This window comes from Stegostoma tigrinum, chromosome 20, assembly GCF_030684315.1.
Source record: "Stegostoma tigrinum isolate sSteTig4 chromosome 20, sSteTig4.hap1, whole genome shotgun sequence".
Taxonomy (NCBI): Eukaryota; Metazoa; Chordata; class Chondrichthyes; order Orectolobiformes; family Stegostomatidae; genus Stegostoma; species Stegostoma tigrinum.
The window spans coordinates 51994856-52009363 of record NC_081373.1 but is presented as its reverse complement, the minus strand read 5'-3'; the positions used below and the strand labels follow the sequence as shown (position 1 = coordinate 52009363).

Below are 14508 nucleotides of genomic sequence, written 5' to 3'. Positions count from 1 at the left end.
CTCGTGCCCCCCCAACACACACACACTCAACCCCGCCCCCTCGCCCTACCGACACACACACACTCAACCCCGCCCCCTCGCCTCCCCCCAACACACACACACACTCAACCCCGCCCCCTCGCCTCCCCCCCGACACACACACACTCAACCCCGCCCCCTCGCCTCCCCCCCGACACACACACACTCAACCCCGCCCCCTCGCCTCCCCCCCGACACACACACTCAACCCCGCCCCCTCGCCCCCCCCCCCCCCCCCAACCCCGGACACACACACGCTCCGCCACCTTAGCGCCTCTCGCCCCCCCCCGACGCGCACATTCCCCCACTCCCGCACCCCTCGCCACCCCCGACACACACTCCCCCACTCCGCCGACACACCCGACGCACACACTCCCCCACCCCCCGACACACACACACACACACACACACACACTTCCTCCCCCCCGACACACACACACACTCCCTCCCCTGCCCCCCTCACCACCCCGACACACACACACACACCCACCCTCCTCGCTCCCCCCGACACACGCACACACACAAACCCCGCCCCCTCACCTCCCCCCAACACACACACACACTCAACCCCGCCCCCTCGCCTCTCCCCCGACACACACACTCAACCTCGCCCCCTCGCCTCCCCCCCGACACACACACTCAACCCCGCCCCCTCGCCCCCCCCGACACACACACTCAACCTCCCCCCCCCCCCAACCCCGGACACACACACGCTCCGCCACCTTAGCGCCTCTCGCCCCCCCCCGACGTGCACATTCCCCAACTCCCGCACCCCTCGCCACCCCCAACGCACACACTCCCCCACTCCGCCGACACACCCGACGCACACACTCCCCCACCCCCCGACACACACACACACACTTCCTCCCCCCCGACACACACACCCACCCTCCTCGCTCCCCCCGACACACACAGACACCCACCCTCCTTGCTCCCCCCGACAAACACACACACACACACACACACTCACACACACGCCCAACCCTTTTCGTCATCCACGACACACACACACCCCCATCACCCTCCTCGCTCCCCGACACACACACCCCCACCCTCCTCGCTTCCCCCAACACGCACACACACACATACCCTCCTCGACCTCCGACACACACACACACAAACACACACAACCCCACCCCCACCCTCCTTGCCCCCCCAACACACAGACATTCTCCCTGTGTCTGCGTGGATTTCCTCCCACAGTCCAAAGATGTGCAGGCTTCTCTGATGAAGGGTCTCGGCCCGAAACGTCAGCTTTTGTGCTCCTGAGATGCTGCTTGGCCTGCTGTGTTCATCCAGCTCCACACTTTGTTTTCCCGGGGTAGGTGGGATGCTCTTCAGAGAGTAGGTGTGGACCCAATGGCCTGGGTGGGCTGTTTACACACGGTAGGGATTCCACGGTCTCAGCTCCAGGGCATCTCTGCAGGAGATTTTCATGATAACTCCTAGGCCTAACCATCCTCAGCTGCTTCAACACTGACCTTCCCTCCATCATAAGGTCAGAAGTGAGGGATATTCACAGGTAATTGCACAACGTTCAGCACCTCAGGCCCAGCGAGGAGGAGGGTGAGCATCATGGAAATGTCACTGGACTAATAATCCAGGATTCCAAACTGGGGAGATATATCCAAAAGTCTCAATATGATAGCTGACGAAATTTGAACTCTGTAAAACCTGGGTAAAAAGCTACCCTAATACTGACCATGCGACCACTCTCAGATTAGATAGAACATAGAACATAGAACATAGAACAGTACAGCACAGAACAGGCCCTTCAGCCCACAATGTTGTGCCGACCATTGATCCTCATGGATGCACCCTCAAATTTCTGTGACCATATGCATGTCCAGCAGTCTCTTAAATGACCCCAATGACCTTGCTTCCACAACTGCTGCTGGCAACGCATTCCATGCTCTCACAACTCTCTGCGTAAAGAACCTGCCTCTGACATCCCCTCTATACTTTCCACCAACCAGCTTAAAACTATGACCCCTCGTGCTAGCCATTTCTGCCCTGGGAAATAGTCTCTGGCTATCGACTCTATCTATGCCTCTCATTATCTTGTATACCTCAATTAGGTCCCCTCTCCTCCTCCTTTTCTCCAATGAAAAGAGACCGAGCTCAGTCAACCTCTCTTCATAAGATAAGCCCTCCAGTCCAGGCAGCATCCTGGTAAACCTCCTCTGAACCCTCTCCAAAGCATCCACATCTTTCCTATAATAGGGCGCCCAGAACTGGACGCAGTATTCCAAGTGCGGTCTAACCAAAGTTTTATAGAGCTGCAACAAGATCTCACGACTCTTAAACTCAATCCCCCTGTTAATGAAAGCCAAAACACCATATGCTTTCTTAACAACCCTGTCCACTTGGGTGGCCATTTTAAGGGATCTATGTATCTGCACACCAAGATCCCTCTGTTCCTCCACGCTGCCAAGAATCCTATCCTTAATCCTGTACTCAGCTTTCAAATTCGACCTTCCAAAATGCATCACCTCGCATTTATCCAGGTTGAACTCCATCTGCCACCTCTCAGCCCATCTCTGCATCCTGTCAATGTCCCGCTGCAGCCTACAACAGCCCTCTACACTGTCAACGACACCTCCGACCTTTGTGTCGTCTGCAAACTTGCTGACCCATCCTTCAATTCCCTCGTCCAAGTCATTAATAAAAATTACAAACAGTAGAGGCCCAAGGACAGAGCCCTGTGGAACCCCACTCACCACTGACTTCCAGGCAGAATCTTTTCCTTCTACTACCACTCGCTGTCTTCTGTTGGCCAGCCAATTCTGTATCCAAGCAGCTAAGTTCCCCTGTATCCCATTCCTCCTGACCTTCTGAATGAGCCTTCCATGGGGAACCTTATCAAATGCCTTACTGAAGTCCATATACACCACATCCACAGCTCGACCCTCATCAACCTTCCTAGTCACATCCTCAAAAAACTCGATAAGGTTTGTAAGGCATGACCTACCCCTCACAAAGCCGTGTTGACTGTATTTGATCAAGCCATGCTCTTCCAGATGGTCATAAATCTTATCCCTCAGAATCCTTTCTAACACCTTGCAGACGACAGACGTGAGACTTACCGGTCTATAATTGCCGGGGATTTCCCTATTTCCTTTCTTGAAGAGAGGAATTACATTTGCCTCTCTCCAGTCCTCAGGTACGACTCCAGTGGAGAGCGAGGATGCAAAGATCTTCGCAAGTGGCGAAGCAATTGCATTTCTCGCTTCCCAAAGCAGCCGAGGACAAATCTGATCCGGGCCTGGCGACTTGTCAATCTTAATGTTTGACAAAATTTTCAGTACTTGTATAAACTCGTTTGATTCACTAACGGCCTTTAGAGAAGGAAGGCTGTCCAACTCTCCTGGCCTGGTCTAACCTCAATGGGACTCCAGACCCACAGCAATGTGGTCGACCCTCAAATGTCCTCTGGACAATTAATGATGAGCAATAAATGCTTGTTTAGCCAACACCACCCAAGTCCCATGAATGAAAGCAAAAACAAAAATTGCGCCGATTTCTGAAGCACGCTGCATCCCACCAGGTTTGGGCTGACAACTTGCAAACAACGCTCGTGACACACATTGTGCCAGGCAATAACCATTTCCAGCAAGAGAGACTCTAACCATCACAATTTATCCTTCAGTGTTATTACCATCTATGAATCCTCCCACTATCAACATCCTGGAGGGTGGGGGAGTCAATGAACAGATACACACTGGACCAGCCATTTAAGTCAATATTGTGGCTACAAGAGGAGGCCAGAGGCTGGGCACCCTGTGGCTGGTAAAGTCACTTTATGACACCCATCTACCTACAAGGTATAAGTCAGCAGCTTTTTCATTTATACACTGTGGGACATGGGTGTTACTTGGCTGGGCCAGCATTTATTGCCCGTTCCTAATTACCCTCAAGAAGGCGGTGGTGAGCTATCTTTCTGAAACGTTGCAGCCCATATTCTGGAATACCCCTTATTTACCTGATTGGGTGCTGCTCCAACAACACAAAGTCTGACACCATTCAGAACAAAGCAGCGCTGGATCTAACACCATGCAACAACTTCAACATGCACCCTTTCCCCCACCAATGTTCAGCAGCAGTAGGTGTGTACCATTTATAATAATGCACTGCAGAAATTCAAAGCTCCTTATACAGCATCTTCCAAACCCATAGCTGCTATTATATTGAAGGACACAGCCAGCAGATACCTGGGGTCACCTTCAGTTCCCCTTCAGTCGCACATCATCCTGTCATTCCTACAGTGTGACAGGGTCAAAATCCTGGCACACTTTCCTACCAGCAGGAGGAAATAAATAAAGGGATCAGGAAGATTCCCGTTACAAATGGCAACACAATCAGATTGTGCAAAGAGAAAGCTCATTGCTGAATACAAATCTCATTTGCTGCTACCTACCTTGCTCAGCCACACTTCCATCAGTGTTATGTCAACACTCACACTGCAGGTGCCGGTTTTGGCCACTAAGTGCCGCTGCATGGTAAATTTATGTAGCCGCATTGGGAAAAAGCTGCAATTCTATGCACAGCAGGATCCCATATTTAAAAAACACAGCAATCAGGTGAATGATCAGTTAACTCCTCTGGTGCTGCATTGGACAACCACGAAACCCCACCCAACAGCCCGGAATTCAACGCTCAAACCAGTGCAACAGGCTCTTGGTTTAACATCTCCCCCCGAAAAGCATAGCACCTCGAGCAATTAGACTAATTCCTCAGTATGGCACTGAGAGTCAGCTTCCACTGGGTGTTTGAATATTCAACCAGGGATTGAAGCAATCATCTGTGGATTGTAAAGGCGGACCTGATACTGCGTAAGCCCCAAAAAAGGAGTAAAAATCAAATGCATCAGCTCCTTCTGAAATATTCCGATACTAACCAGTTTCATTGAGCTCATTGCCCAATAGCAGCTGCATTTTCACCTCCACACACATATTCCACCTCCTTTTCCACATTATAAGCTGTCGTAGAGGTGTACAGCACAGAAACAGATCCTTCACAGTCCAACTTGTCCAAGCCGACCAGATATCTTCAATTAACGTAGTTCCATTTGCCAGCATTTGGCCAATATCCCTTCAAAGCCTTCCTATTCATGTACCCATCCAGACGCCTTTTAAATGTTGTAACTGTACCAGCCTCCACCACTTTCTCTGGCAGCTCATTCCATGCACGCACCACCCTCTGCATAGAAAAAGCTGCCCCTGGGGTTCCTTTTAAATCTTTCCCTTCTCACCGTAAACCTATGCCCTCTAGTTTTGGACTCTCCTACCCTAGGGAAAAAGCCCTTGACTACTCACCCTATCTGTGCCCCCTCATGATTTTATAAATTGTATTACATAATCCTGTACTACGCTGCAAAGCCTTAAGTGGCAACGCTGAGTTCTTTTCCCACAGAATCTCTACAGTGTAGAAACATGCCCTTCAGCTCAACAAGTCCACACCAACCCCTCCCCCACTAACCCACCTAAGCTCCGCATTCCTGAACAATTTAGTGTGGCCAATCCACCTAACCTGCACACCTTTGGACTACGGGAGGAAACTGGGGCACCTGGAGGAAACCCACGCAGACACGGGGAGAATGTGCAAACTCCACACAGACAGTCGCCCGAGGGTGGAATCGAACCCAGGTCCTTGGCACTGTGAGGCAGCAGTGCTAACCACTGAGCCACCGTGCCACCAGTTCAGAGATGAGAGGGGGTCCAATTGCTTGAAATGGTGGATGAAATTGAAAATGCGATGAATCAATGTGGAAATCAGAAAGCATTTTACACACACAAAGTGGCTAAAATCTTGAATCATCTTCCAACAAAGGATGTGGAATCCAGAGCTTGCAATACTGACGCTAACTGATTTATATCGGTTATTGCATGTAAAAAACAGTGGACGAAAGAAGAAGCAAGTTACTGCAGATGCTGGAATCTCTACTGGAGACGGATGCTGCCGACCACTGCGATCTCCAGCATGTGTTTGTTTTCAGTGGATAAATGATATTGACCAAAAATTAGCTGAAATCTAATAAGACAGTGGGTAAGGCTTGCTGGGCTGAAGCACCTCCTTGTGTTCCTATGGGTGATGAGAGATCCACGGTGCAAAACAGTGACAGACGCACTTGACAGTTTTCAAAAAAAGGGCTTAGGTTCATACAGCATCTATCATGATTATCAGATGTCTCAAACTATTAAGACAGCAGAGACACAGGACACCAAGCAATGTTCTATTATTTTAGATTAGGTACCGATGCAGCATGCTGAACCAAAAGCCCAGCAACGTGGAGACTATAAAACTTTAATTTTATTTCATTACCTAGAAACTGGTTACCAACTCAACAAAAGAAAAAAAAAACATCCAGCAGAATACAAATTAATCATGTTGCAATCTTTAACTAAAACTTACAGGTTACAAATAAACTCTGACAAATATTTTCACGTGAGCTATTTTCAGAAACTGTTCCCTTAAATCTGTGTAGCTGTTTATATAAGTGTAGTTTTATAACAATCTAAGCAGAAAATAACACACCCTCCCTGGCGTCTACAAAGACTGTAATGAAGAGTTGACAGATGTTGTATTTCAACTGCTTTAAGCTGCAAATCTATTTTTAACCAAAAACAACACTGACTGCTTTGTGATAAAGTACCTGGGTAAAATTCCGCTGCAAATGATTTGGTTGGGAAAAAGCAAAACTGCACCAAACGCCGACAATAATTAACATGGCAAGATATTGAGGACTAAATCAAGCACCTCTCAATTGACTGAAATTCCTCTCTAACCTTTATTCTATTGTCTCCAGATTGTTGAGAAAGAAACCATGTCTCTGCTTTAAAGCGCTGTAAAGAGACTCTTTAAATATCTGGCAAAGCAACTTCCATCCTATAAACACACTGAACCAATTGTACTTTGTGCCAGAATTCATTACGAAAAGTTTCATTTGGTGCTGCTAATTTCTTTCTAAGTACCCATGCTATTTTTCTGAAACTCGATTGATTTTTCTACCCTGAGGAGGATTGGGACAAACATTGTTATAAATGGCGTTATGGTTATGTGTTTTTTTCGCTTTTCTATAAATAACACAGTAATCTCTTTATAATGCGATTTTGCACTGCACTACAAAGAAAAGATCTTGTATTATTTTCTGAGAACTGAATAGCTTTGTATCAAAGCCTAAATCAATGTTTGTGCTCTGCTATTATAGCTGGATGCCAAATAACTATTCAAAGAAAATTTACAACATATGGCACTTTTATTACTGCATGTAACATAAAACATTTTTTAAAATGATCTTTCTTGATTAAAACTCCACTAAGTAATAGCAAAATAATACACTTTTCCTTCTGTGCAAATGAAATAAGCCACTAAGTACTGAACACTATGTACATACACAAATTGGGCTTATAATAATTTTCTTATAAGAAATCACTTAATAAATTCCAGCAGGAAAGCCTCCCCCTCCCCAAGCACATTACCCCACCCTTGCCCACAACCCATGGATTAAAAGGTGAACTTTATAAATACCATCCTATCATGAATATAACCAGGGCCCGCTGCATCAAACCCATATTGTTCTTAGTGCTGCCAATATTGCTGCAAGATGGATTTCATGATAGAATTGCGTAAATAAACTGCACTTAGACCCAAGTTAACATCCACAGGAATTCTTCAAACTGCTGCAGAAGTTCACATTTTACTTCTTTGAACTTATGTCTGACCATGTGATGATCCCATGATCAGAGCACTGAGCCAGAAGAAAGGATTGAGTAGAAGCGAGTTTGACCTTCTATCTAAATACTTCAACCCTTAATTAAAAAACCCAGGGTGTGTTTGTAGTCCAAGGCTCAGTCTGTCACCCAGCATCGAAGCACTTAATCATGGGCACAGTGTGATGAATAACATTCACAATAATGAGATCTGAACGATCTAGTTAGAGAAATCTCAGAATGTAGCAGGCAGATAACTAACCCCAACTTAATATTCGTAAGAGATAAAGTGGATGGCTCAGTCTTTCAGATTTCAACAGCCAGATAAAGCAACTGCTAGTTACTTTTCTTTCATTAATTCTGAAATCTGAGAGCTGCAAATCACAACCTGGACCAGAATTCCACCACAACGGGCTGTGACAGCCCTTGGTATTTGCCCGAGTAATATGCTCACACAGCAAATAGCTTCTGACCTTATTTAAGGTGGCTTGGCTGTTACAAGTGACAGTAAAGCTCTACAGATCTTGAAATCCTTTCACCCAGACCCATCGCACTTAGAGATACGTGGCTTAGCTCAAGATGAACACTGGTCATGCTAAACAGTGCTCAAAACGAAACAGCAGAGAGGCCGCGCTTCTAAACAGGAGAGCTGTGGGATTTTTCAAACACTGGCTGCTACTTCATTCCAGGCTCACATTCGCTTAGAAACAAGAAACACTTATTTGTTAGGGTCTTTTATGACTTCAACCTGCTGAAGCACCTCACAGCCAATGAAGTATTTCTTAAAAATGCACAGCAAGCTCTCCCAAACAGAAATATTACTTTGGCCAGATGAAACTGGTATATTGAAGGAAAGTACCCTCCACTCCTCTATGAAGGAGTGCTCCGGACATATTTACACCTTCCAGAACGTATCAACAGGATCTCATTCAAACACGGCAGTACTAATCAGGTAATACTGGAGTGCTGCACTCTCTTTTCACTAAAGACTCTGAAGCGGGATGTGAACTGACAAGTTTCTGGTTCAAAGGTGACTGCAGGTTCCACACAGCAAGAGGACTGATTCCACAAACCTATCTGGGGGGTTGGGGAGAGACAAAAAACATTATGGATTAGGGCAGACTTGATGATAAATGAGATGGGTCCCGTGTCTGCGAATAAAGGACCAGGTGGGCAGAGCTTGCGCAAGGAGAGTGGGCAAGCATGCCCATCTGGGAACCCCTGTCCATGAACTGTCCACCCACTCCAGGTTTTATTGGTCTTCCATCAAGCACTTCAACAGGCTTCCCTCAGATTTCTGAATAATCAGTTCTAACTCCATCTGAACAATGGCAATTGTTTGCTGACCCATTTTAGGTTCGAGTCAATACACATTTCAGTTTGAACTTCAAGGACAGATTTGGTTTGTGTAATGAGACACAAGCAATAAATGAAAAGGGCAATTTGGCAGCATATGATTCAGACAACTTCAATGCACAGTTTAATTCAATAAGATGTTAGTGACGATATAAATCACTGTTGTGTAAGAACTATGTTGATAGTATTTTAATGAATTATTAAACATATGAAGCAGTGGATCTGCAGTGTCTTGGAAATAATGTACTGCCAAAACTATGTATACACATATTTGTTTGATGTTGAGAATTCCCCATCTATTATATCCACCGGTCACTTGTAAACAATCAATTCATTGTTCAGTTTGCTAACACTCCACAATTTCTTTTTAATGAATTTCCGATGCATATAAAACTAGCAAGTTCTGCATGGAATATTCCTCAGGAGCAGGAATGACAGAGTTATGCTTTTTGCGACTTGATTCAGAGTAAGTCATTCATCAAACTACAGAGGGTTTGTTGGGTGTGGGGGGGGTGAGGGGAGAGAGAGACAGGGAGAGAGACAGGGAGGGGGGGAGAGGGAGGGAGGGAGGGGGGGGGAGAGAGAGAGAGAGAGAGAGAGAGAGACACAGACAGGGAGAGAGAGAGAGAGAGAGAGAGAGAGAGAGAGAGAGAGAGAGAGAGAGAGAGAGAGAGACAGAGCGCGGAGGAGGGGCAAAACACACCCACAAGTCTGAACAAAAGAAATCTTCCTAAAAATTATTTAATTTTCTTCACATAGCAAAACCTACGGCAGAATGTTCTCCTTTCAGAGCAAGTAATGGCATGCATGCTACCGTGAGTCAGTCTACATGTCTGAGTAAATAATATCAGACACCAAAGCATCATTGTCATTGATATTCCCTGAGGCATAAGAAATGTATTATGTGTTCAGAGGATGAAGTAGCCAAAAGCAAGGTTTTTCCTTATAAAGTAACCCAATTGCTGCTGTACAAATGGAATTTTTATTAGTTTTGCAATGCCAGAAAGGAATGCAATTGATAGTCTGATTTAAATCCATTTCCCTTCCTCTCCCCCTTCAAGTTTTCTACAAAATAAGAAAAATGAGATTTCTAAAACTGTCAGCGAGTGAAACATACTAAAGATGTAGGGGCTCAATGAACATGTGAAACTTGCATGGGCAGTGCTACAAACAACTTTAGCTGAACTGTAATTCATCAGAGCTACATATAAATATAATTACCTTTCACAGATTCATAAATTAACCGTGTAGACGATGTGAAATGGGCCTCAGGTGGGTGAAAGGGATTACACTGATGACTGGCTCACAGAATTTAACCACTGAATCAAACAGAAAGATTTCACAGAAAAGCAGCCAATTTAAACAATCACCCAATCATATCACTCAATTGTATTTCTTTTTAAAACAGTTTTAGTCGTAACATCATGAATTGGTCAGAGTACAGGATGCTCAAGGACCTCAAGATGTCTTGATAAGCACTGTACTAACATTCACTTTCATGTTTAAAGCCTATACATATTTTCTCTCATTATCCTTTTACAGCATCTGTGCATTGCTGTTATTTGTGGTTAACCCCCAATTGCTATTGAAATGAGTGCCTTGCTGGGCAATTTCAGGGCTGCCATGTTGCTGTGGGTCTGGAGTCACGTGTTGGCCAGACCAGGTAAGCATGACAGATTTCCCTCCCTAAAGGACACTAGTAAACCAGATGGGTTTTTACAACAATCGAGAATAATTTCATCGTCACCATCACTACATTCCAGATTTAGGAACTGAATTTCAATTCCATCAGTTGCCCGTGGTGGGATCTGAACCCATGTCCCCAGAACATTAGCCTGGGTCTCTGTATTAGCAGTCCAGTATCTTGATCCCTAGATCACCACAGGGAGAATACCACCTTGCAAATGAGAAAACAGAGATCAACCACCTTTCCTCTGTGACTTGTAGCTGGAGGTCTGCTTTGCTCCCTAAGACAGGTAGTTGCCAGACAGTGGCCAAAGAGTACGCAGCCAATATGCACTGTCAGAGTGAACCCCAGTGCCAGTAAATGCTCACAGTGCTGAGTAATACTTGCACCACAGACACGTTCTGGTCACCCAGTTATAGGAAGAATATTATCAAGCTGAAGAGGGTTCGGAAGAGATTTACCAAGGTGTTGCCAGTTATAAACAAAAGGCTGGATAGGCTGGGACTTTTTCCACTGGAGTGTCGGAGGTCGAGAGGTGGCCTGAAAGAAGTTTATAAAATAGCGAGAAGTACAGATAGAGTTAGTGGCAGTTGTCTTTTCCCTCGGATGGGGGAATTTCAAGACAAGTGGGCACACTTTTAAGGTGAGAGGGGACAGATTTAGAAAAGGCATAAGTGGCAAATGTTTGACACAGAGAGTAGTTCGCGTGTGGAATGAACTTCCTGAGGAAGAGGTGGATGTGGGCACAGTTACAATGTTTAAAAGACATTTGGATAGATACAAGAATAGGAAAAGCTTGGAGGGATATAGGTCAGGAGCAGGCAGATGGGGTTAGTTTAGTTTGGGCTTATGATTGGCATGGACTGGTTAGACCAAAGGGTTCATTTCTGTGTTGAATGACTAGGTCAGTCACCTATTACTCAAGTATTACTCAGCACTGTGAGCGTTTACTGGCACTGGGGTTCACTCTGACAGTGCATATTGGCTGCGTACTCTTTGGCCACTGTCTGGCAACTACCTGTCTTAGGGAGCAAAGCAGACCTCCAGCTACAAGTCACAGAGGAAAGGTGGTTGATCTCTGTTTTCTCATTTGAACTTGGTCACCTGCAACAGCAGCGTGGGTTACTAACACCTGACAAACTGCAGCAGTTCAAGAAGGCCGCTCAACACCAGACAACTTGGAATGGCAACAAATGCTGGTCTGGTCAGTGACACTCACATTCCATGAATGATTTTCGAAATCAGTGTCAGGGCCTTTGTTCTTCACAAACTTCATTCAGAGGAATGTTGGCAAAGATGTCCATGTTAATGGCTAACATCTAGTTGGCTGGCATCACTATCTGTGTTCAACAAGACGCATTTCCCCCCCACCGACAAGGGAAAGCTTTTGCCCTGGCATTTAAATTGCACAGTTACACAAATTATCTTTCCACTGAATGTTTCATCAACATGACATTCAGAAAGGCAATTGTGAAAGGTCACAGCAGGTAGATAGTCACAGATGATGAATCTGATGTTCTTTTTGTTTGCAGTGCCAAAGGTTCCAGTTAAGCTCAGGGCTGGTCTGCTCTTTCCCACAAAACCCACTCTTCCAAGGAGCATTTTGCTCACGGGGTTCGAAAGGACCCAAAGTTCCAGGAAGTGATAAAACTTGGACTGTGCCTCAACCCCTGGTTTCAAAAGAAACAGGAGTCAGTCAAGGTTAAGACCATTTCAAATCTACAACGCAAAATGTAAAATCATGTGTGTTTTGTTAATCATTGGTGTCGAGTGTCTCTCGATTGGGGGGTGATGAGGATCACAAGCTTCTGCCCCGAGTCCTCATGTGAATGAGCAGACCAATTCTCAACAAAAATCCGATAGGATGAATAGCCAAGGTCTCCCTTCCCCCCCCCCCGCCCCACCCCACCAAGAGTAGAGGAGCCCAAAACTACAGGGCATTGGCTTAAGGTAGAGGAGAAAGATTTAAAAGGGACCCGAAGGGCAACATGTTCACACAGAGGGTGGCGTTTGTATGGAACGAGTGGCCAGTGGAAGTGGTAGTTGCAGGTACAGTTACATTTAAAAGACATTTGGACAGGTAGATGAATAGGAAATGTTTAGAGGGATATCGGCCAAACATGGGCAAATAGGACTTTTTAGGTTGGGGAACTTGGCTAGCATGGACAAGTTGGACCGAAGGGCCTGTTTCGATTTTGTATTACTCTGACTCTACATGGAGCACGGATTCCACAAGGTATCAGTCTGAGGAGGGCAAGATTCGCCTCATCTTCCTTTCTCCACTCCACATCATCAAAAAACTGTGACTCAAAACAGGGTGCAGGTTCATCGACAAAAGCTTTGGCCATTCTCAGAAATTCGTGGCAAGTTCCTTCCATTAACACACCAAGAATTTAATGTTGTAAAATATAACTCCCGGTGAAAACTTGCCCGGGTATAATACACCAGGTGCGTAATACTTGCAGTAAATGATACTGAATCATGCAATTTGTTCAATTCCTTGTCCAAACCATAATTGCGCAATAAGCAAATTTACTGCACAAAATCACAGGCATATTTATTTACCATATTTATTCTGCACTATAAATTATACAGGCACTAATTACCATCTGAAATAAATCAAAGTCATTGGGGAGCAACTGTGATGCAGAGCAAAATAAACAGTACATGGAAAATATTAAAATGTTTTTCTTTTTCTGAAGCGTATGCATAATTTGAAGGGATGATCAATTGAAAGCACAAACAGCTTTAATTGCTAATACTAGGAGCTGGCTTCCGGAATGCTGGAATCATTGGCATTTTGTGGTTACTTTCAACTTATGCCTTTGCTTAGAGTGCTGGCTGGATCCAAGAGTCAGACACGACAAAAATGTAGGGGTGCTCAATGCTGGCTGATGAGACTCATAGCCCTAAATGAGCCCAAAGATGCTGGATCGACCATAGATACTGATGGATAGCGCATTAAAATGGAGTGTCACTGTTCAAGCCAACTTCAAAGTGCAAACACCAGCTGAACACGCAGACTGTGAGACTCAGCAACAATGCTGGCCTTTTCCCAAAAGGCAGGTAGACCAGCACCAATCCAACAAGCCAACTTAACCTTTACAAGAACACTAGAAATAGGCAAACATCATGCAAACACTTGAGCTTGCTCCAACACTTGAATATTATCAAAGGCAGAACGCCAGCCTCAGCTGGGGAGAGATGGCAGCATAATGGTATTTGTCAGCAGGCTAGTAATCTAAAGACCCTGGGCTCAAGGTACCATTGACTCCAGTTACCATGAAGCCTCATTGCTTTAGGTCAAACACGGACCTGGAAAACTCCTACTATTGCACATACAGTCTTCCCTCAGTTGATGAATCAGTACTCCCCCATGTTAAACAACACTTGAAGGGAGCACTGACAGTGGCAAGGGCACAAAATGTACTCAGGGTGGGGGGGATTTCAAAGTCCACCACCAAGGCTCAGCAGCAGCACGGCTGGCCAAGCTGGTCGGGTCCCAAAGGACACAGCTGGTAGACTGGGTCTGCGGCAGATAGTGAGGGGAAAAATATACTTGACCACATCCTTACCAATCTGCTGGCTGCAGATGCTTCTGTCTATTACAGTATTGGCAAGAATGATATTGGCACAGTCTTTGTGGAGTTGCCTTCACATGGAGAACAACCTGCATGTTGTGTGGCACATTACCATGCCAAACGGGGCAGACATTTAACAGATCATTCAACTCAAGAG

At 45.7% G+C, this 14508-nt stretch overlaps 1 protein-coding gene across 5 annotated transcripts in view; it reads right to left on the bottom strand.

The window, feature by feature from the left end:
- arid5b (AT-rich interaction domain 5B) overlaps positions 1-14508 on the bottom strand; it is a 143357-nt gene that overhangs the window by 78858 nt on the left and 49991 nt on the right. The window contains exon 1 of one of the 5 annotated variants that reach the window (XM_048550957.2): positions 4916-5044. The exons of the other annotated variants lie outside the window; for them this stretch is intronic. Within the exon in view, the coding sequence (XP_048406914.1) occupies positions 4916-4991 (76 nt within the window). The 5' untranslated portion in view covers positions 4992-5044. Of the gene's footprint in view, positions 1-4915; positions 5045-14508 lie in introns of those variants that run through there. 5 annotated transcript variants of the gene reach the window in all.